This window comes from Manacus vitellinus, unplaced genomic scaffold (genome assembly GCF_001715985.3).
Source record: "Manacus vitellinus isolate BGI_N305 unplaced genomic scaffold, ASM171598v3 scaffold_9_pilon, whole genome shotgun sequence".
NCBI lineage: Eukaryota > Metazoa > Chordata > Aves > Passeriformes > Pipridae > Manacus > Manacus vitellinus.
In genome coordinates this window covers 13,594,195-13,617,771 of record NW_021940917.1, presented here as the reverse complement: position 1 = coordinate 13,617,771, position 23,577 = coordinate 13,594,195, and the positions used below count along the sequence as shown (strand labels likewise).

General features: G+C 39.5%; 1 protein-coding gene across 1 annotated transcript in view; it reads left to right on the top strand.

The window, feature by feature from the left end:
• Positions 1 to 23,577, top strand: part of DGKQ (diacylglycerol kinase theta) — a 94,165-nt gene that overhangs the window by 18,013 nt on the left and 52,575 nt on the right. The window contains exons 2-5 of the mRNA XM_029965450.1: positions 7,155 to 7,234; positions 16,650 to 16,749; positions 21,838 to 21,923; positions 22,613 to 22,738. Coding sequence (XP_029821310.1) covers positions 7,155 to 7,234; positions 16,650 to 16,749; positions 21,838 to 21,923; positions 22,613 to 22,738 — 392 coding nt within the window. The remainder of the gene's footprint in view (positions 1 to 7,154; positions 7,235 to 16,649; positions 16,750 to 21,837; positions 21,924 to 22,612; positions 22,739 to 23,577) is intronic.

Genomic DNA, 23,577 nt, shown 5'->3' with positions numbered 1-23,577 from the left:
GAGTGGTAGGGTAAAAAATGCCTGTGCTGTCACCTTCCCAAGGGGTCCATCAAACCCCAGCAGTTTCCTGGAGAAACAGCAACAATGTCCTGCTCTTGGTGCTCATCACCCTGGAGTGTTCAGCCAGGAGACAGTTGGTTCTTGGAACTGTCTGCCAGCAATGCAGGCCCTGGCCAAAGTTACCACAAGGTACATGTCCTTTGGCCACCTGTAAGGAGCTAGACTTCTTGTGTCAAGACACAAGAAGTGTCTTCAGACCATTACTCTCTTGGGGCAGTCAGAATTTGGGGCAGTTGTGGCCTGTTGCAGTCACATACAGCTAAGTCTGGAAATATGTGGTGGGAAGTGTTAAGGGGCATAGTCCTCTCTTTTGAGAGACCTGCCAGTCTTTGGCAGAAAATGTTGCTTCTTGCAGCTCCTGGGACTTGTTCAGATAGAAAAAGAAGAATTTGATTACAGGTTAGTTTTATTTGATACAGAAGATGTAGCACTGGGTTGAAGGTTGTCGTGTGAAAAAGGAGGAGAGAGATTCCTGGGGTGTGGAAGTTAACCTGTGAGTGCAGAGACACAGTTCAGAGTAGGAGGAGTAAAGTTACACTGTAGGTACCTGGTGAGGACTTTGTCCACGTTTGTCCATCCTCTGTTAAACCTTCTTTTAAAGGTAACTTTTTAAAGATGTTGCGTTTAGAGAGGGATCATCTATAACACTTGCTGACACCTGTTGAAAAAACCCAAACTGTTAGGTATTTATTCTGGTAGAAACTTTTTTTCTCTTTTGTCCTGTAAAATTTCCATGTACTTAGGAAAATATAGACAACATTACTGTGGCTGTCCAAGTCCAGTGCCAGAGTCAGTTGCTAATCATAGCCATAGCCTTCTCTTAGTCTTGTTTTTCTGAGCATCATGGCAGAAAACAGATATAAAGGAGGATATTGTGCATGGAAGGTTCCCAGTGGAATTGAAAGTTGGCATTCACAGTGTGTGAAATGCTGCAATAAAAAGGACACTGACTGCATGCCTGTGTCCGGGTGTCAGACAAAAGCAATAGAGGGAAGCAATGAGCTCAGGTGAGGTTGCACTTGGATTTATGTCAGGGGTGTTGTAGTAGGGTGTTGTGCTACACAACTCTTCCATTAACAGCCCACGACCCCCTCCATAAAGGCCAGTAGTGAGGTGAGACACCAGCTGCTGAGGACTGCAGAAGAATATTTTAAGTGAATTAATTTTAATCTATCATTTTATTGCTTGGAGTGGTTGAATGTAAAGTGATGTTTATGAAGCGGGAAAAGTATTCTTACGAGTTGATGGGCCTTGAGTCAGCTTTTACAGATAGGCAGGAAATGAAGTTAGAGTTGTAATGATGCATCTGGGGAAATATGTGTCCATTTTGTAATTGTCAAAAAAAGGCAAATGGAATGCTAGATATTATTAGGAAAAGAATGGAGTGACACAAAATTATGGCCAGCTCTGTGCCATAATATAAAATCACAGTGCGCACATTCTCATTTCTTTTTTTTTTTTTAGTCCCCCTTGTAATTCTTTCATGTAATCTATGTGCATTAATAGGGCTTTTTGTAGAGGACTCTAGAGATTTTTCGTTTATGTAATACTCCTACGTATGTCAGGCCATCCATTCCAGTAAACTCTCCAAAAAAGGGACTGCTTCCAAGTCTTATATTTAACAAGATACCTCAGAGAATTACTGCTCTTAATTTAGTTTTATTTATATTCACATTGATAAACTGGGTATGTTCCTTAATGCACTGCACTTAAGTTTTCCAGAAATGAAAAATTTATTGTGCTCTAATAGCTGGGCAAAACAATTCTGAGTTTCTAAGATATTCCTGACTGATTTAATGGTTTGTTTCAAAAGCAAGAATAAGCCCTTTAGTCAGCTAGGTCATTCAGTAATCTGTAACCTTTGTTAAAAGATTGGAAGGAACATTGGCAGGCACTTGCTGGGAGTTATAGTTGGTGAAAGCAAGCGAAATGCGAGTGAGGTACAGCACTCGTAAGTAATGCCAAACAAAATGAAATTATTAATTGCCAAGTCATCCAGGCAATGTTGAGGAGTCGTCGTATTGTCAGTTTATGTCAGAGGATGACATTTTCCCTGTGCTGGCTCTGTGACAGGCAATGCCAGTGGGCCAAAACAGCGTGTTGTTGGGAGTTACTGAAGTTGGCTGAAGGTGTGTGCGGAGAGAGCGCTCGGCTGCTGGAACTTGCCTCTGTCTTCGGGTGCAGGAGCTCTCTCTTTTTCGGGGTCCTCAATACGACCTGTGGCCATGACAGTGCTTGATGGCTCCTGTGTGAGTAGCAAGACCACAACGTGCAAAACCCATGAGCGATGGCACCCTGCAGTGAGTTCAACCGAAGGGAATTGTTGTGAGAAGGAGAGTGTTTCTTAATGCTGATTGTGGCTCCTGCTGCAAGTTAACTGAGGGGCAGAAGCCCGAGGCAGAGGGGCAGGAGGTGGCAGGCAGGACAACAAATCCAGACAACAGAGGGGTTGGAGGAGGAATTGCAATTTACCAGGCAGGTGCTTTTGTTAAGCTCAAAATGAGTTCTCACAGTGAATAGATCCACAGTGAGTCTTGTGTCACGTTTCCAGGAGAGATCAAATCCATTTTGGTTTTGTGTTGATATTCCTTTATCCTCCTTGGAAAGCAATTTGGTAGCTCTGCTTTTAAAAGTGTTTAAGAAATGTAAAGTTAGATTTAAAAATACAATTGTTAAAGATAAAATAAAAATTAAATGAAGGCCAACATGTTAAAATGCAAATTTACAAATAAATTTATATTTGAAAAACAGCAAAATTGAGATATGGTATTGCCCCAAAGAGGAAACAAAACTGGTTTTTAACATCTTGCACACTTTTCCTCAGGACTGGGTGATCTCTTCAAAAAGAGAAAAAAGATGATGTGTTAAATTTGGTATTACATCATAAGCAATTCTCACCCAGACATCATTTGCATAGGACACTGATACATTGCTAGAGTCTGTACAGGACATAATCCACCTTTTTCTTCTTCATACTTTTGAGTTCTGCTTTGAAGTCTGTCTTGAGGATAGAGACAAAAACGCTGATGTGAAAAAAGTGTGATATATTGGAGGGTGTAAATAGCCCTCACTTTTCTAGGATGTGTTACACAACTCATGAGTTACAGTGATTCCTAGATTTTATCTCCTGTCTTCCTAAGGAGGGCTAGAGAGAGATGTTTTCTGTTTCCTTTATAGTGTATGTTGGAGGGCTACTGGCTGCATGTTCACTCAGTGTTGCGGTATGTACACATTGCATTTATCTTTATCAAAACCCCAAGGGAAACAAAATGTGGTAGGAAAAGCAATGGCTTATGGGCAGAGACTGCTGTAAAGCCACATATTGTGCTCGATGTGGACAGGAAGCAGCCCTGTGGTGCCTGATGGACACATGGCTTCTTGCTGTGTAGTGGGAATTACTAATCTTTCACAAGGAGGTAATTTGCTATTGAATGGAGGAAGGGAACAAGGGAAACTTGTCAAATATGGTTGCTGTATGCCTGAGCTTATAGTTAGGTGCTTGGAGAGACCATGTAAAGTCCCCTAAAGCTTTAAGTAAATGAATTTGTAGATTCTGGCAATGTCTCTTGAAATCGTGGCTGTTCATCTTCTGTCAGTGTTGAATAACTTCATGCGGCTTAAACCTGGATGTAGGTGCCTTGTATTCAAAGTCCAGTTTGAAGGTTGCAGGCACTGTTTTCCTCAAATACACTTTGTGTGTTTGTCTCTCCCTTCATCCATGCTGTTGGGTACTTTTGATAGTGCTTAAGATGCTTAGCTAAAGAACGCAGGGAGCGCTGCAGGCTTTCAAGCTTGACTGAGACCATCGGTTTTGTATAGTGTGTTTGAAAGATGCAATTGAAATTGCTTTGTTTTGACTTAGGCAATTCATAGTTGTGTCTGCTTGTAGCTCATCACTAAGTTTGTAGCATCAAGAAATCCTCTTCCTCTAAAGAGAACAGCCTGCCCTCTTCCTTTAAATGCTTTTTCCTCAAAATTTTGCATTTAATCTCCTGAAACGTCACACACAGTGTCTTCTGGCTTGTTTTCCCTAATAAAAGGTCACCCTTTAAAAAAACACAAACTCCCTCCTGGCTGTCAGAACTTTAGGCTTAATTGCTGGGACTATTGATATGAATTCAGGATTCCCCTGCCCTCTTCCCCTATGCTTCAGTTTGACTTGCTACCATTTTGGGTTTATTTCTTTGTGGAATGCGGAAAATAAAAACAAAATGGTGACTTGTAGGAGTAATTTCACCTCCTGAGGAATGTGACAAGCAGAGGAGGGAGTGTGCGAGTACCTCCTGAAAAAAATGTGTGAAAATCTTTTGTGGAGAATGTTGCCGTGTCTGTTTGGGCACTCCTTATCTCCCACTGTTTGTCTCCTGATATTCCTTAATTGGATTATTTGCAAATGCTTCATTTTTTCAGTTGAAATCTTAGGGAATTAACTCTTTTGCGTGTTGTTTTTTTTTCTGTATGTACTTGAACAGCTAGAACCTTTATGCACCTTCCTGTTTTGCTCCTTGTCTGAAACTTTTTGGTTTTACTGCTTCTCTGAAGCTGCTGGTCTAGTGTATTTTTTCTGTGCCATGAGGTGTTTTCTTAGCTGAACCGTGTATTACTGTCTTCATGCAGGTCCGTGTTTTGCTGAGTTTGTCACTGCAAAGAGAAAATTGAGTGGTATTGTGTAGTGACTTGAGTTGTCTGAATAAGCAGAGAACATCTGTCAAGGTCTGTGGAAGAAGCATCTCATCTATTGATCGGTTACTCTCTGAATTCCCTGAGCTGTTTGTGTAGGGCTCAGTTTACTTGTGCATTGAGTTTGCGTGCACTTAAATCTGGTAGCCAATTGAAGACAGTGGCCTTGCAGACTTCAGTTGCCTGCTGCTCCTTGCAGATCATAACATTTCTGTGATCAGTCTGCAGCACCTTGCTCTCTGTTCCTTCCTTTCTAGCCAGCCTGCTTCTGAATTAAAAAAAATGAGGGGAAACAGTGTCATTTCACTGAATTTCATTAGTCATTGCTGCTTCGTCTTTGACTAGACCTCACCTCTTCATGAACTTCTTGTCATCTGCCAGTTTATATTGAAAGCGTCATGCTCTGCCTTTCATGGTTTGAAGCCATCAGGACCTTTGTCACGATGATTCTGCCTGCAGAGGTCAGTTCCCTCACCTTGCCAGGTTTCAGCTGAGCTTTGGGCACCACTCTGGGATAGTGAAGAGACCACCTAAACAAGTGACTGGGGCAGATGTCTTCCACTGGTGATGGGATGTATGTGGTAAATTTCAGATTAGGTGATAATGGGATTTTTTCCTGTAGCTTCTGCAGACCTGCTCTCACAGCAAGCAGGTGACCCTCCTAAAAGCATCAGTAGAAATATTGCTGAGACCTCAGGTAAGTTTTGGTGTGTTATCATTAAGTATGTTATCACTACATCCATGTTGAGACCACATACGTAAGTGATGAGAATTCACCAGTTCTCTGTGTGGAGTTATACCTGTTTTCTGGAGCAGGAGATTCACCATTCTTCTGCCTGGACAATGACTTTGTTCTCTTTGGTCTCCTCTGCACTGAAGGACTGTGCGCCCCTTCCACCATAGAGACCACCTCCAAATATGTTGAACATTTGCATTTTCAGCTCTTGAGAATCTGCTTTGTCATCCTTTCTTGACTATTTCCTCTCCTTACTTATGCCATTTTGGGGGGCATTCCCACTCAGGAATGCCATCAGCCTTAAAGACATGCATAACATTTCATGTCACCCAGCAGAAGATTTGGTTCTGCTCCTTCCTACTTTATTTCATTGGTGCAGTAATCACTCTGGGTTCAGTCATGGATGATGAACAACATGTTTGTACACAGTAGTGACTTGCAGTGCTTCTTTTTCTGACTTGCAGAGTAATGAAAAACAAACTCTGCCTACTGCTGACATTAAGATGAGTGCCAATGGGAAAGTAGTCATCCTTCTTTTTGTGCTACCTAAAGGAAAAATTACTTTGCAGGGGCTGGCAGCAAGTTGCTTAGAGAAGTGGACCTGGATTTTAATGCTTCAGTTGGCATGGAAGAAGGTGCAATGCAGTGTTGTGCAATCAGAAGTCAATGAGCAGGAGAAGGGGGGAGGAGAGGAATTTGACTGCTTTTGATGGCACTAGCAAATACAGTCAGTGGCAGCAATGGCCTACAGATGGGAAGTCTGAAGCCCTTGGAGTGTGAAAACCCCCTGTGTACAGGAACAGTTCCCAATGGCAAGTGATCCTCTGCCCAGGCACTGGGGGAGGTCTGCACTTCCACACAAGAGGTCAGGGCCTAAGCGTCTGCATAAGGCTTCATGCTTGAATTGGTAGAGAGTAATAAGGACAACTCTAAATCCATAGTTTCGTGGCTTATTAGTTCCTAATTAATCTGAGGTGGCGGGAATGTAATACAGAATCCCTTCTTTTCTTTGCACAGCTTAATGTAGTGCAAATCCATGGTAAGAAGCTGTGGAAAATACCCCACCCCCCATGAGAAGTGATTTTTTCGAACACTGTCATGGTTGAAAGCACGCTTTCTGGTGCTTGGATGGAATTATAAACCTGTAATAAGAGAAACAGTTAGTTGCTCTTGACTTTGAAAGCTGCGTGCAACTGGTAACCTTTAATTTTGTCTCCTTCATCCGTTCTGCTCAGTGTGTAACAATACTTTGTTTTCTCCCATTTATTTATGTCACATGCACTAGCTTGTAGAATAATTCACTTTCAAGCATGTCCATCTGCTTTGGCTACATCAAAGAGCTATTTTGAACTGTTTAAAACTTCTTTTGAAATTTAAGAGCTCGTTTTGATACTTATGGAGAGAGAGTGTGGGAGGACATAACTTGCCTGTAGTGCATTGGGATAAACTCTCCTTTGCTTTTCCATTGCCAATATCTTAGTAACAGAACATGTTGGAGTTCACTCACTGCACAAAGTGCAACAGTCATGTACGTTCTCAAACCCAGGGTACAGCAAATACGATTAAAAAAATGTGTTCCTAATTGTTTTTTTACTCCATATGGGTTTTTGTTTGTTCGTGTTTCACAAAGTCCCTTGCTTGTGAAGATTTGCTCATGGTTCTTATTTTATTTCCACAGTTTGCAACTTCATGTCTCATGAAAAGTGCCTCAAGAATGTCAAGATACCATGCTCGTGTATTGCTCCCAGCCTTGTAAGGGTGAGTAAGCTCACAGTGGCTTGTCTCTTTCTTTGGATAATAGCCGAAATTTATCACAAATGAACATGATGTAGTATAGCAGTGGGATTTTAATATCGTAATGCATAAATTGTGTTAGTAGTCACTGAGGCTTTTATAGCTGCTCAAAGCCAAAGCTACACTTCCTTTGAAAAGTCCCTGCTGTGGGGAGCTGTAGATAGTCTGTCTTTGAAGACCAGTTATCTGCTTTGTTTAAATATTACTAGGTGTTCTTACTGTGTGTCCTTACCTGGAAGTCTCACGATAATGAACTGGAGAGACTGATTGATATCAGTGCTCTCTGAAAACTGTACCATGTGTCATAAAAACAAACTATGCACATCAGCAACTTTTTTTACGGAAGTTATATATTACTGGGAAGACACTGTAGCTTCTCTGCCTAAAAAAAAGGCTATGTTTGTCTTCTGTTGATTGCTGCATCCTAAATAAAGTCATTGCATTAAAAGTAGAGGATTTCAAAGCCAAAAAAAGAGGGCAGGACTTCAATCAGGATGGTAGTACTTTAAAATTTATTTTGGTAATTAATAAAGTACTTGTCTTCACATGGCATGTGACTGTCTCCCGTAAGACTTCATGCTTAAGATGTTGCTTCTAAAGGGTGTAAAAGATGAATCAACTTTACAGAAGATAATAGGATGCAATTAAGATATTAAGAAGCTAAATTGAAGAGAAAACAAAGTGTATTATTCACTTGGGAAAGGATGACAGAAGAGGAACAGATAGGAAGAAGGTCATGAGAAGCTTACTAGAGAAGTAGTAAAACACTACAAATACCTTGAGGAGCCATATGCAAAAGTCAGATGAGACATGGCTGTAAAATCAGCATTACAGACCTTGCTGACCAAAAGCATTTATGGGAATCCATTGTGTAGACCTGTGAAGGGGAGCTGATTCCCTTCTTTGTGTCCTAAAACATTTTCCAAGTTCCTTTATATTGTCGAAGCCTGTGCAGGAGCCAAGACATGAAAGTTTAAGCAATATATATCTTGGGTTATAGGAATTGAATAGAGAAAAATTACCCATCTGTTTTTCTGAAATATGCTTTGTCTAGATAGTAATGCTGCAGGCTTTGCCAACTTGCTGCTTCTTCCTTACGTAATTTTCAACTTGAGAGGTGTACCTTAGGCATCAAAAAGGTTGACATAGAAAGTTGCCAGTGAAATAGTAAGAAATACTGCTGTAAGTCCTAGAACTTCCCTGGTAAAGGGAAATGTAGGTAGTGAGAAATGCTTTTACTAAGAATTAACATCTACTGCTGTTTCAGTATCCTGGCAATCAGTTGTTGTAGCATGAGAAAAGGAGTAATCAATCAGATGATATAGGTGTCTTTGTAAGCGCCTTTGGGGTGGATGGCAAACCCTGGAAAACAGGGATTTAATTCAGAGGGTCAGAGTTATAATAATTTCTGACTGCTTCTTTTTTGGATTTGCTCTAAATTTAATTCACTTGTCAAAATAGTATTTATTCCTTTGCTTTTATATGGTAAAAATCTTGCGTTTAAACTTACTAATGTTTCCATCTGCATCAGTTGTAGATGTCAGTGTAACTTTTTTTTTTTTGCTCTTTTGGCAGTCCCCATAATCTACCTGCCTCAAAACATAAAATTTATCTTGTGGTTTTATGTGTAAACGTTAAGCCTGAATTTTACTGCACAGCAAGGATAGTTATCTGGGTGGCATTGTCAGTCCTTGAGACTGTCTGCAGTTCAGTGTTGCTGTATTTAGCTGCAAAGAGCCTTTTGTGTTATCTGTCTTGAGCTATAATGATTATGTTTTGAAAATTCTGGATTGTACTTTTCGTTCTGGACAGTCTTGTCCTCCTTGACGTGGCCATCCAAGTTGCATTAATCCTGGTCTGCTTTACAAGTGACGTCCACCATATGGGAGATATCATTTTGCATGCAAGCTCTGTCAAACCAAATACTGAACTTGGCATTTGCTTAAGGAATATAACAGAGCAAAAAAAAAAAACAAATTACAATCATTTATACAATTTGTGGAAAATTTATTTGCTTAATCTTTCCTTTCAGATTATTTATTATTTATTTATTAAAAGGTCTGACGTAGGAGGGAACACTGGCAGGATTTTTTTTTAATAGTTCCTTCAGCTATGTCAATATTCAGTGTATTACAGAAATGGAATTATTTTTTTTAATTGCCTGGATTTCATTTAGAGAAGATGGCAATTGTTAAAGCTCATCTGAGTGTCTGTCATTTGATACTAAGTCAACCCAGCAGCAAATAATTTTTCAGCAGATGTTTTGTGGAAACTTTTATTCCTGACAGTAGGGTTTCCTTCCCAGGGTCAAGTGAAGGCCCACAGAGTCATAAGCATGCTACAACTGCATCCAGCCTCAGATCACTCTTGAGGAATTCGTTCTTAAGGCTGCCCTAGGAACTTTTTGCACTAGTGTAAATCACTGTCACCTGCATTTGGTATTCCAGGTCATGATGTTTCAAAAAAAGCCTTCACAGATAGGTTTTCTGAACAAGTTTGCAGTGGATATGATTTGTTCCACTGGTAAGGTCTCGGAAACTTTTCCAAATTCAAGCCCTCTCTTTCCTGCGTTCCCATAAGTATTTGCCTACTCTGTGGTACATGTTTAAATAAAAAGGGGGGAATGGGACAAAAAAAAATCCACCCTCAAACGCCCAAACAAAACAAAATAACAGTAAAAATAAGACCTCTTTGGGTGTAAAATGTAAAGTTTTGGTTTCCCTTATTAGGTTGGAATTTAAGCTGTATTGCAAGTTTTTTACCTCTCAGATTTGCTGTAGAAGAATGTGTGCATTTTGTATATAACTGCTCTTTGAATACTAAATTGAAATGAGAACATATGAAAAATGATATTTTATTGAAGTATTTGCTATGCTTTTTTTTCCTTATTGGTGCGTTGGTGCATTGCTGGTATCATTGGTAATGATTTCCTAAGTATTTCCATTTTAAGAAGAGTTTATGGACTGCTCACGAGACTTCCTTGTGTGCTTTTATTCTTAAAGCCGGGTTGACTATAATGGAAAAATGCTAGTCTGGGTCATTATCTTCTCCTGAAGCTTTTTATGATAAAAATAAGATTTTCCTTTGTAAGGAAAGCCGCTGCATTTGTGGGCTGTGATAGTGAATGGGAAGGTCGTGGCTCTTGCAGGGCAACCTGCTCTTTTCCTTGTCTGCTGACCTGAGTCTCTCCCTCTGGTTGCTGAATTCAGCTGTGGGCAGGGTGGTTATTTGGGTCAGTTCCTACCAAACTGAAAGTAGAAGATCTTTCTAGCAGGGCCTGTAGTGGTAGGACAAGGTGGGGTAATGGTTTTAAACTAAAAGGGGATAAATTCAAATTAGATTTAAGGAAGAAATTTTTTACTGTAAGTGTGGTGAAATGCTGGCACAGTTTGCCCAGGGAGGTGGTAGATGGTCCATCCCTGGGAGTGTTTAAGGCCAGTTTGGATGGGGCTCTGAACATCTGGATCTAGTTAAGATGTCCCTCCTCACTGCAGGGGCGTTTGGACTCGGTGGCCTTTAAAGGCCTCTTCCAACCCAAACCATTTTACGGTTCTGTGATTTTACCTGGGCTCTTGGTGGATAACTCTTGACCACCTTCTGGCCAGAAGGTCTGTCTCTAGTTCTCTAACACCTGACTCATGCTTGTGTTGTTTCAGCAAGGCAGTAGCTTGGAGTCAAACAGCCACAAGGCATAATTTTGAATCCAAATGAAGTTTAAAACTGCTCCCTGGTAATCTTGGCACTGCATTGATTTTTCCTCCCTGAAGTGGAACCTCAGAGTTAAAGGGAAGGGTTAAACCCTTCCCTCGGGGTTAAGGGGAAGGAAGGGCTAGCACCTCCTAAGTTCATAAACTCAGGAGAGCTTATTATGCTCTATTGAAACTTGATGCAAGCTGCCTGGGAGCCTGTAAAGCTCTATCAGTGACTCTTCAGTTTCAGAAGCACTGTGGGATATCACTGTGTTTGTTTCTTTTAACTCTTTGTCTCCATAAAAGGAGGTGGACATTGATTTCCTCTGTAGCAGTAAAAGCAAGAAGTGACTGACTTTTGCATATAGTTTTTTTCTTTCCAGTACAAAAAATACTAGTCCAAGCAACTCTTAGTTGCAGTGGAAAGCTTTTACACAAGTCTTACTTTTGAGTAGAAGTATCATATATTCCTGGTTTGAAATTATATAGTTCCCATCCAAAGGGTCCTTGAGAGTTTAGAGTAGATAAGGCCAAATGTCCTGTCACAGAGATGTGTAGGATGGAGAAAAATAATCCTGGATATGGTGAGATTGTGTATGGATGTGTGCATTATTCCCTTGTATTAACCCCAATTAATATTTTGATAACTAAGTAATAGATTTTCTTGTCTCTCCTGTTCTAAGGTATGTTGAGACACCATTTAATTTCGTATTCTTATCTCACTTCAGAACTACCATACAGAATGTGTACTTAAGTTGCCTTTAAACACCAATTGATATTTCAAGTGCTTAGAGGAAGAATGTCAGTTTGAATGCAACTGATAGGCATTGTCCCTAAAAGGAGAAAAAAATAGGGAGGGCGTTCAAGAGCAAATAGTGTGTTCAAGTTGCAGAAATATTTTGCTTCTAAATCAGAGAGGTTTCAAACAAATAAAGAGGGCTCTTTGTGATTACTGAGTAACAAGGAAGTAATTGAGAATATGTCAGTACTGGGAAAAGTTGAATCACAAAGTTGATAGCTTCTCTCAGAGAGGATGTAGTCTAGAATATTAATCTAGACAGAACAGTCATGGGGTGTAGTCAGGTGTGATCACCCTATCTACCTCCCTAGAGCAAAGGTTTATGTGTTGGAGTGAACATTAGAAACTTTAGATAGGGAAGTACTTTTGCATTGAAACATCAGAATCCCTACTTGTTTTTGTTTCAGGAACACCATTTTAATTGTTACCAGCAAATTTTTTTTGGTCCTGTGTTGAAGCAGTCTTGGTGCAACTACCCTTCTGGGCATTTAAAGAAGATGGTTGCTTCCAAGCTCCTTGTGCTTATCCTTAAAATGCACAGCATTTTTGAACTGAAAACTAGTGACCTCGAGTTAAATTCCTTTTACTCAGTCTCTAGAGGCTGTTGTTGAGAGTGTTTGTGTCCTTCTTTCTGTGTACCTTTCCTGTTTGGAAGCTGTTCAGCTCCGCACTACTTCTGGTCCTGCTGACCTGCTTTCTCAATCTCTCTGGTGTGTGTTACAAAGTCACACCGAGTGCGAGTCACCCTGATGTGATGGGGAAGAAGATGCATGGGCAAAATAATATCTAGATGTAGGACTAGAAAAAGTTTTTAATAGGTAGTTCTTTTTTTAGACTGCCCAAGACAGCAGCTGTCACTTTGGCATTTGGTTTATCTGTATTTCTCTCGTTCCCCTTTGAGCCTGGAAGTTTTTGCCTTAGAATTTGAACTAAAACTTCCTTCTGCTTGAGCTGGTAGAAAAGAAACTGCTGCTGGGTGAAAAATAGGCCTTTCTGGAGCTGTATTTTTTCCCTTGCTGGAGTATCCTGAAGGCTGCAGACCAGTAAGACGACCTGGCCTGACTCTATCCACAAATCAGAGGGTGTGGATGGTAGCTGGGCTGCTCTGTACAGGATGATTCTGCCTTAGTGGCAGAGCACTTAAATTCATGATAAACTGTTGGCCATATGTTTGATACCCTGTGGCCTTTCAGGATAAGGAACAACTTTAAATGGTACTACCAAAACAAAACAATTCTATCCTTTCTTTTTCTTCCAAAGTTTGGATGTTAAGAGCAGTTTGTTGCTGTTCTTTTTTATGATGCAGAACCGCACAGATTGCACTGAAGGAGTTAGAATTTAAGTTTTAGGTTTCTATAGGATCAAACTTTGTTACAGGTTGATAGGAACTTTTACAGAAATGCATTACATTCTTTAATGCCTTGCATTTCTTAAGAGAGGGCAGGAAACAGAACAGGAACTAGGAGTATCTTGTCCATGAGTGCAAAGTCATTCTGGAGGTTATGGCAGAGTGTTCCATTATACTTTCTGTTGATGTGCTTTGGATCAATATTGCAAGGGCATTTAGATGTCATTTAATGGTATTACTAGTAGAAATTGTCTGTATTTTTCTGTGGAAATTGATTTTAGTGGTTTTCATAAGGCAATTTAAGTAGTTGTGTTGCAAAAATGGTTTTAAACTCTCATAAATTATTAACTTTTTTTCTGTAGGCCACCTTATGTCTCTGTACTTTCCTGCAGTTATACAGGTGGATATAAACTAAGGAATAATATCTAACATTTCATATTCTGACGTGCTGCCTCACTGACTTTCCCAGTCTGAGTTTTGATTTTTTTTTTCCCCCTAATGTATTGGGTGCTTGGAACTTGTTCAGCAACAAAAAAATGTTGGGAGAAGCATTATGTAATTGATGTGTTCATTGTCTTATACTTGCTCTTACTTTTTCTCTTTTTCTGTCTTATTCCTATCCCATTTTCCATCAGACTCTGCAGCGGTTTAAAAACTGTCACTTCTAAGGCAAGTTAATAATAACACATATAATAAACAAAGATTCTTTGACTTGTTTCATAAAGGAAGAAGTTGAAGAAACAAATCTTTTTCCTTTTTTTTTTTTTCCTTTCTCTCCCCCCACCTACCTTAAAATTTCAATCAGCAAAATTTTCCCTTCTTTTTGGCAATGACTTGAGACTTCAGAGGACTGTCACTATGGTCCGAACAACTGCAGAATTTTGAGTTTTCTAGATAAGTACAGTCAGACCCTGAATAAGTTTGACTTCTGTCAGGCTCATGGCCAGCAAAGAAGAGTCCCCTGTGTTTCAAACACAGGTTGTTGAAGGGATTGGTTGCTCATTCTGGGTGTCCAACACAGTTTGTGCACCAATTCAGAGCTAAAGGAGGTCTCCTCTGTGTCTGATTTCAAGGGGAATTCTGCCTTGGGGACATCTGGCTCCACCATGCCTGGGGCTGTGGCAGGGTAGGGCAGGCACATGACTTAAAGGTGACACTTGAAACCTGAAGACACGTTGGGATGTGCAGAAAAGCTTACTGGAAAAGAATCCCAAAAGGGCTTTTCAGTACTCCTTGCAATTGCAGTGTCTGGCTGAGATTGTGCTCACAAAGCTGTTCTCATCATCTCTTTCTGCACATCAATTCATTTTGTAGGGTGAATTTCGTGGAAGTAGCCTTCTCCTACTAAACCTTAATTTTTGGAACCACTAGAGCAAGAATACAACTCTGACACTACCTCCACAATAGCTGAGCCAGACAACTTGTATATTACTGTACAAAAAGATTTAGATTTTTCCTCTCTTGAAGAAGTAAGATGAAAGTGCGAGGAGAGTGGGCAGGGATTATGAGCCTTGAGCTTAATCTGAGATAGTTTAATTGAAGTTACTCAGGCTCTCCGGAATATTTTTTTCCCCACCAAGAACATTGGGTTTTTTTAAATTCTTTTTGTAAACATGCATTGTATGACTAGAGAATTCTGATTTAAAAAAACAAAAATAATGCAAGTCAACTATGAACTTTATGTCAGTTAGAGCTGGAGGGCTGCAGAGAATGATGGGAGTAGGATATGGACCCACAAGAAGGATTTGTCTGTGGTTTTAAAACCTAAACTTGTACGTTAGGTTAAGAATTGAAGCTTTTGGAGACAATGATGTTTTTTAATATATCATATTGCAGATATACTAACAGGAAATCCTTTTGGTAGGCTAGCTGGCAGCCCAGCCTGGTGTGGAGCTTGAGATCTGGAAAGGCAGTTCCCTGATCAGTCAGGGACCAAGAATTGCTTCAGACAACACAGTCTGCTGAAGCAGTGAGTTGGTGACTCTTCCACTGGTCAGCTGCTGTGCATGATTTTGTTCATGCTGGATAACATAGGCATACCTCTCTTTGTCCTCTTTATCTCCCAAAGCTTAATTCTGAGGAGAACTGGAGGAACCACATGCTTTGCAGTTTGGGTGTTACTGATTTTTCTTAATCAAACTTCCAGCGATGTTCTTTCCTCCTTGTATTGCACCTGGCAAAACTTTATCTCACTTCTTTCTTTGTGCCTGCTTGAAATACAGGATTGTTTAGTGTTACTGTCCCTACGCTTTCGGAGGCAGAAATACGCATGGGAATCTTAGACGTTTATAACTGGAAGTGACTCCCTGGGGTCATCAAATCATGTGTCAGATTTGCTGCTAGTGGTTCTCAGGAAAACCCTAATATAGAAGGGGAAAAATTCAAATCCTGCTGAATAACTTTGGAGGCTTGTTTTAATGTCCATCTGGGAAGAAAAGAAGCTATCTGTGACTACGTGTATCTTTAGTCATTATTTCCAACTTTTTACCGGAAATGATAAATTTCATGTCATGCCTAAGTAATAACTTGTGAGCTTTTACTGGAAATATTTTTTTTTTGGTGATGCAAGAACTAGAAGACAAGTCTGATGTGTTTGTCATAGCAAGAAGGGCCTAAATCATGGCAACCTCCTATGGAACTCATTTGGATTTTAGGACTTTAAACATGCCATTAGGTTCCATCCTTCTAATGTGAATGTCAGTTTAACAAAGCTGTGCATCTTGTAGGAAGAAGTCTCTAGAACAATTATAAAGCTTAAGGATGTTTCTTAGTCTTCATTTTTCTTCTCTTCTTCTGTAGTTCTTTTGGTACTATCATCTTCATTATTAATCACTAAGCAAGAAAAAACCCCTGCATTTTCAGATAAGTGAAATACCTTTGCTAAAGCTATTGATACAGCTCTTGAAAGAGGGTATTGTAATGTGTCATCTTGCACCTACAGTCAGCAGGAACCTCCTTATGGATGTACTTAGGAGCTGGATCTCTGTACCATTCAGCCTTTGAAGTTTTGGATGGGGTGGGGCAAGACCAATCAATGCCTTGGACCTGATCAGCCAGTTGGCTGAGCTGTACTGGGAGAAGAGGTGAAAGGCATGTGGACAGTACTGAACCGTGGCAACACTGAGATTTTAAAAACTGCCTCGAGTGTGCCTTTAGGGTATTTTGTTTGCCATTGCAACTGTTACTCTTTAATTGTCCTTGATTCAATTAAGAATACTTAGGAGAAGAAATGTGTTTACAGGTAAGTCCCAAAGGAAGCCTTTGGATTCATGTTGCTGTGAATCATCAAGAAGCTGATCAGCACTGAAAAATATATACAACACATATTAATTCCCAAGGATTTAAAAAACAGTTAAGGTATTTAAAATATATTTTAAGTATGATTTCTTTTAAGGGATGATTTGCCCGTGCATTTATTCTTGTGCTTAGTTAAGTCTGTTTTGTACATACTGCCCCATGTTACAAGATAAAGCGGCTTCTGTGAATTTTACTGACACTTCAGAAGTTGAAGTTGATGATGTCTTATGCATTCTTCACTGGCAGGTTCCAGTTGCACACTGTTTTGGGCCTCCAGGACATTACAAAAGAAAGTTTTGCACTGTGTGCAGGAAGTCACTGGAGTCACCTGCCTTTCGATGTGAAGGTAACTTAAACCCTCCTTGTACAGCCGTCTGTGTGTTCTCCAGTGACAGTGCACTTTCCTTGCCCTGCATACCTCCAGGGTGTGTGGGTACACACACACATGCTCTTGCAGCATTTGAGAGGTTTCTGGTTTGTTTATTATCTGTTCATTGATCGTGAAAACTTCAGGTTAAGGAATAATAAATCAATCACCTTGAATGAAGCACGAACTCTGTCAAACCTGTACGCTCTTTTCATCTTTCCTCCGACTTACTTTGATTAAGTCTGTGGTGGTGATGGTGTGCAATGAATGCATGCCTGAGATGTGCAAAGGATGAGAAGCTATTATAACAAAAGACTTGTCCTGTTGAGGTAATTTGTTTCTGTTTCCAGTGGAAGCTTTTGATACAGGGAATCATCAGGTATTCATGTTTCTAGAAAAGAATGTAGAATTTCCTGTGTTACTAGTTTCAAATATCTGTTACTTATAATGAGGATGAGATACCTTCAATGGAAAGATATTTCAAAATATTATTTGTCAAAATAGTACTGCTCTGAGTGTTCTGACATGGATTCTCTGAAAAAACAGTAATTAAAGAAATCACCCAAACACTAGAATTTTTATTTGAAATACATATTGGCATGAGTACTTGACTGATTTTTTATGTAGTGTAACTCCTTAGTTCTCTCTTGTCTCCTTTGTCTTAAATGTCTATTAGTTGTTCTTCAGTTGATGTTGTGAGGTTAAATAGAATTTAGTATTTTAAAGGAATATTACCTGTGAACTGTTTAAAAAAAAAAAGTCTAATGAGTGAAGAACCAATTCTGCAGGGGATTGAAGTGCCTTCAAAATAGCTTTTATGCTAAAGATAATGTCTTATTTAATATGGTTTTCTCTGTGTATTTGTAGGGGAAACATTCCTCTTTGATCAGGGTATTTAGACTTATAATGGTGCAGTATTTCTGTTTCTGCTTTTGTCTGCTGAGTTGCATGATGAAACCAAACTATGTTCTTCTGACTAGTGGGAATTTGTCACTTAATATAGTTACCACAGTGAGTTGGGTGGTTTGGTGGAATGGTCAAAGAGATGCAGAGAATTTTCTGGTCATCTGTCTTAATCAGACTCAGAACTTGTGTGGCATGAGATAGAAAATTTGAAAAATTTTACTAGCTACACCCTCTTAACTGCTGAAAATAGCTTCTGTTTAGTGAACAGTTTTAGTTCAAGCTTTCTAGATTTTTCTTTTTATGTTCTTGCTTTCTCAATTCTACTGTATTAGCATTGTATCCATTTGTCATGGTTTAACCCCAGCTGGTAACCAAGCCCCACACAGACACTCACTCACTCCCCCACCAGCAGGATCAGGGAGGGAATCAGAAGGGTAACAGCTAGAGAGCACATGGGATGAGATAAAGCCAGATTAATAAGGAAACCAAAAGCCACACACACAAGCAAAGCAGAACAAGGAATTAATTCACTGCTTCCCATGGGCAGGCAGGTGTTATCCATCTCCAGGAGAGCAGGGCCCCATCAGGTGTAATGGTTATTGGGTTCATTGAAGGTTCTGAATTGTGTTCCTCAAATGTATTAAACAGTTTTCTTATTTCGTGTGGTGTGACTTGTTTTGTATTCCTTTTTCCAAATACCAACAAGGCTACAGCTTGTTTCTCTGATACTTTTCTAAATGTATCTTAAAAGGGACAGTTGAAGTTCATAAAATGAACAAGATTCTTCCTTTACTCTTCAAAATGCTTTTGGAATTTGTTTTAGAAGTCAACTGTTTTGAGCTGTAGAGCTTTTAAATCCAGATGAGGAAGTTGAACTTTCTTCCAGTTTTTTTGCTTACTTCTAATGACTTAGCTTAATATTACAAGTCTACTGTTGGTTATGATGTTCTCATCTGATACTGAAATTAAGAACTTTTCCTGGACTCTTAATCATAATTAAGATAAAACAAATTTTCCTGGAAGGAAATTGAAAGTTTTCAGGCAAGTATTAAATGCTGAGGGTGCACAGGAGGTCATCTGTTCTCAGAAGTGGGGATTCATGTATATTAACCCCTGGTGAGATAAGTACATGCAGTTCATTGGCAAAAATTGCAATAGTTGGACTCCAAATTTTGCTGACAATTAATAATTGCTTTGGATAGCTATTTTTACTACCAGAATTCTGGTATCAGTTGAACTTGGACTTGTGATGGTGAGAGTTGCTCTCCCTTTTCTTTCTGAGAAGGGCTGGAAAGTAAGAAAGAGAAATAGGAGTAACCCAAACATTTTTTTTTAGTGTTGAATCCTTTACAAAAGTTTCTTATTAAACATTGACCAGGAGCAGCAGATTTACTGGAGAAGGAGGCAGCTAATATTTTAAGCATTCTTCTTCCAAGTTTATGTATCTGAAATTAATCAGCTTGGGTTTTTTGGCAATCATAGAGAAAACCACTTTCCTGATTAGCTTGAACAGAAGATCATCATTCTGAGTTAAAGAACTATGAAAGGGCTGATAAAGATGAATTTTCTTTTTGTAGGGCCTCTGATTTGACTTTATCTTTACATTCAAAAACTGCATCTTTCCCATAGCAGGATAGCTGGGGAAGGGATTAACTCCTGAGACATTCTTGCCATTCACGTGAACACATTTCTTATTAGTTCTGAGTTTAGATTGGTGTTAGGAGCAACAGATGTGAATTAAACTAAGGGTAAAGACCCCTCTGTCTTCTTAGAGAGCATAGCAAAGGAAAGAGTGTGCCTGAGCTAGCAAGGCTTTTGTTAGTTCCTTGAAGCTGTAACTTGGTCTACAGATACTTTTACCATTACCAAGGATATGACTCAAAGCATCTAGCTTGCCTGCTAGTTGAACTGGCAAAATGGTAAAATATTTCTGTTGTATCTAACGGGAATATATGGAGAAATGTGAGTGAAGGAGGGACTGTCACGGCTTATATGGAAGTTCTTGAGTGCAGCAATGTGGGCAGCTTTACGTGAAAGTTTGTGGTTGAGTTGGTCAACAGTCTGCTTCGGTGTGGTGGTAAATTATGATCTTCTGTGGTCTTAGAAAAAGACAGTATTAGTTGTGATCACTTTTTCTAGAGTCCAGAGAGTGATTTCAAAATAACATATTATTCTCTACTTTATTTAATACTGTTTTCAAGGTATTTTTGAATAATGTAGTTAATGTGTGCAGTTGCTGTCTTCCAATCTTCAGGTTATAGTTTTCATATTTTTTTAATATACTTGGAAAAATAACCTGTTTGACCAGAATAGAAAAATATTTTAAGAATTTGATGCTTGTCTCTTGCTTTCATTTACTTAATGAAAAATCAGATACCTTCCCTGAACACTTGTATACACAAGTATTTACAAATCAGCTACAGGAGAATCTTTTTTATCCATCTCTGTCTATGAGGTCCGTAAAGAACCTTCCTAACTCTGGCAGTAATGAAGCTTTGTATTGAGATCTTTTAGTAGTATTTTTTTTAGTAAGTCGTCCTTTGCGGCATAGCTGCAGATTCTTTTATTTCACATCTGATATTTCCAGTCAGCTTTTAGATAATTAAATTATTTTAAAACCAAAACTTGCCTAAACCTTTATAAGATTCTCTAAAACTTCTTCCACCTACAGTGTCTGTGGGAACAAGCTGAGTCACTCTGCACCTGCATTTAGTTAATCGGAATCAAAAGGGAGGATTGACCTTGGCTAAGTGCTTTGAAAGAGAGAATGCTGTGTTTCTCAAAGTTGGAAACCACTTTGAACGGTCTGCGTTGGTGGCGTGTGTTTTTCTCTCGTGGCTGAGCACAGCCACCGTGTGATGTGAGGTGGATCTGTGGGATTGAGGCACTGGTTCAGGACGATCCCGGGAATTCCGGTTAACTAAAAGAAAAACACCAGGTGCTGTTTACGAGGGGATTTGAATAAAATGGGAACACTGAAAAATGATCAGTGGACAAGTCCCGAAATCCAACTCTGTGTGTGTGCAGTTCCATTTTCTTTCAGGTCCCGTAGTATCTAACATGTATTTTGGAAGACAATGTTAAGCTTACTTAGGAGAGTGCTCTGAAAAAATTATTTCCTTTCCACGACAATGAAACAGTGATTAAATGGTGATTACAGACATACTTTGGGCAATTATCTGCGATTAATATACCCGTTTATTTGGGTCATGTCTAAAATTGAATGCATTGAGCATCATCTGTCAATAAAAAGGATTTATTTCCTCCGTAAAACATGCTTTCTGGCTGTTGCAGTCTCCCTGGGATTGACACTCTCCAGTCATTCTGCATGTTCTGATGTCATCTCACTTCACAAACCCAGCAAGTCCGTGCTGGTGCAGACATGCCGTGTGGGTCCATGGCTGATCTCACCTCTGACGTGTCTCCCGTGGACCATGGCTGTGAGCAGGAGAGGTGGCTACAGCCTTCCTGCTCTTTGGCACCATGCCCCTTGCTTTGCTGGGGCTGGTACTAAAACACACCTTGTCTTTTGTTTCCTTATGCTCCTAACAGCTCCAGGAGTGGAGAGCAGAAGAGCATCTGCTGCTTTGAACTCTTTCATCAAGTGCTTTCCTGCTCTGCAGCAGGGCTTGGAAAAGGCTTTCTAAAGGGAGTGTAATATTGATTCAGGAAGACCATTGTTTTATAGTCAGGACTTGATGATATTTGGATGCAGAAAGATAATTCTGTTAATGCTTCTATCATTTGATGGTTTTTTTGGATTTGGTTAAACCAAAGTAGTCTTCAGGCACAATTATATTGGAGTAGGCAGCAGTTCCTGTGGAACTGCAAGACAAAGCCAAGCAGTTGTACAAATTTAACTTGCTGTATTGGAGGAAATATGACAAGTGCTTCTGATGTGCAAAATTAGCTCAGCCTTTCCTTATATTTGCTACATCTTTTTAACACAGAGCAAGTGGAGCAACACACAGGATGATGCTGATAAACTTCTTTATTGTCTATCTTTGCTGAATGTAAAGAGTGTGGAGGAGTGAAAGTATGGTATGAAAAAGTGGAGGAGTATTGGAGAGATGGAGGCCATGAGGGAGGGAGGGAGGAAGGAGATGCGGAAAACCCTGTGGTTTCCAGCCTAAGGAAGTTTTCTTGTTTTTATGCTTTTAGTTTGTGAGCTACATGTGCACACAGACTGTATCCTGTTTGCTTGCAGTGACTGCCGACAGTGTCACCAGGATGGGCACCTGGACCACGTAAGTGCAGATGCCTCTGCAGGGCAAAGTGGTCATGCATTTTTGGTGTGAAAACCTGGACTAGAGGAGGGGGAGTCTTTCACATGCTGCCAGTTATCAGTGTACTTCTGTTGGCACGCAAAGGAAATGTATGCTTTCAGAATGTCTCACAGACAGCAAAATGAACTTAAATGCTGATATATTCGTGATGCTTTTGAACCCTTGCTGAAAAGTCTGTGCAATACATACAATGTCCCAGTTAAAAATTTTAAAAAAATTAAACATCTTTATTAAAATTTGCATTACAGGAGCTGGCATGGAACTCTTTTTTCTCTGTGTGTTGAGCTGTTGGCTGCACTGCATCCCTGGCAAACATTATCTTGTCCTGCAGTCTGACCAAGTTAAAACTGCCTAGTTTCATACCTTCCTATAGTAACATACTGCAAAATACTGATATTTCAGGATTTTTTTTAAAGGACTTTTTTTTAGTGGCCTAGGAAGAAAAAACACTGTGATAAGCTTCTGATAGTGTTAACAAACTTCTTTTGGCGAAACGTGAGATTGTTCAGATTCCTATTTATCTTGAGAAAAACTTAATGTTCTAGTCTGTGTTACTGTTTCTTCAGAGCTGTTTGAATTGCTGATTTTAAACTTGGATTGAAGATGCTTCTGTATCTGATGTAATGCTAAGTCATGATGTGTTCCCTCAGGATACTTACCACCACCACTGGAGAGAGGGAAATCTTTCTTCAAGTGCTCGTTGTGAAGTTTGCAAAAAAACCTGTGGGTCTTCTGAGGTGCTCTCTGGCATGAGATGTGAATGGTGTGGCATCCTGGTATGTTGTGCTGCTGCATATATTTGTGGGAACCATATATACATAGGTGCATGTGCTTGTTTAAACACTTGATACAATTTATTTGTACACTGTATAAATATATTTTATGTACACTTTGTAAATACACTTAATTTATATAAATATATATATTTATGTGTTAGATGGAAAATCTTCCTCACAGTCATTTTAATGAGCAATTCTCAAAGTTGTACTTAAGCTTTATGTAAATCCAGTGGAAGTAAAATTTAGCAGGGGTCAATCAATATGAATTTGTGCTTAGAAGCCTGAAGCCACTTTTTCTGTGTTAAATTAAAATTTCTTTCAAGTCACGTAAATTCTGCAAGGTCAAAGAAAAGACTTACCATTCTGATATGTTTACTCATATTTCAGTATAGAATAGGTCTTAGCCTGTGTGGTTGGGATTTTTTTAAGTTGTCAGTATCAGTTTCTGTGTTTTTCCGTTCATATGACACATGTCTATTTCCTGTGCAAGGTGATGGTGCACTTCAATAATCTTCATGGAAGCCACAGGTTTTCACATACTGATACACAGTGTGCTGTGTAGATAACAATTGGCCCATCCACTTAATGCCACCTCGTGTTAAAATATGATGAAAGTGCAAAGTAACACCTGATGAGGTGGGAACTGGAAAGTATACGTAATATATCATTAATTTGACATTTAATGCAAGATGAGGTAGTCTATGTAATAATAATTTAAAATAAAACTCTGAGGTTATTCAGTATTTCAGGTATGATTTGAATTTTTTTTTCATGTTGTGGGGTTTGTATTTTAATCTGGTTCATAATTTTCGAGGTGGGAGGGGCTGTCTTTGAGA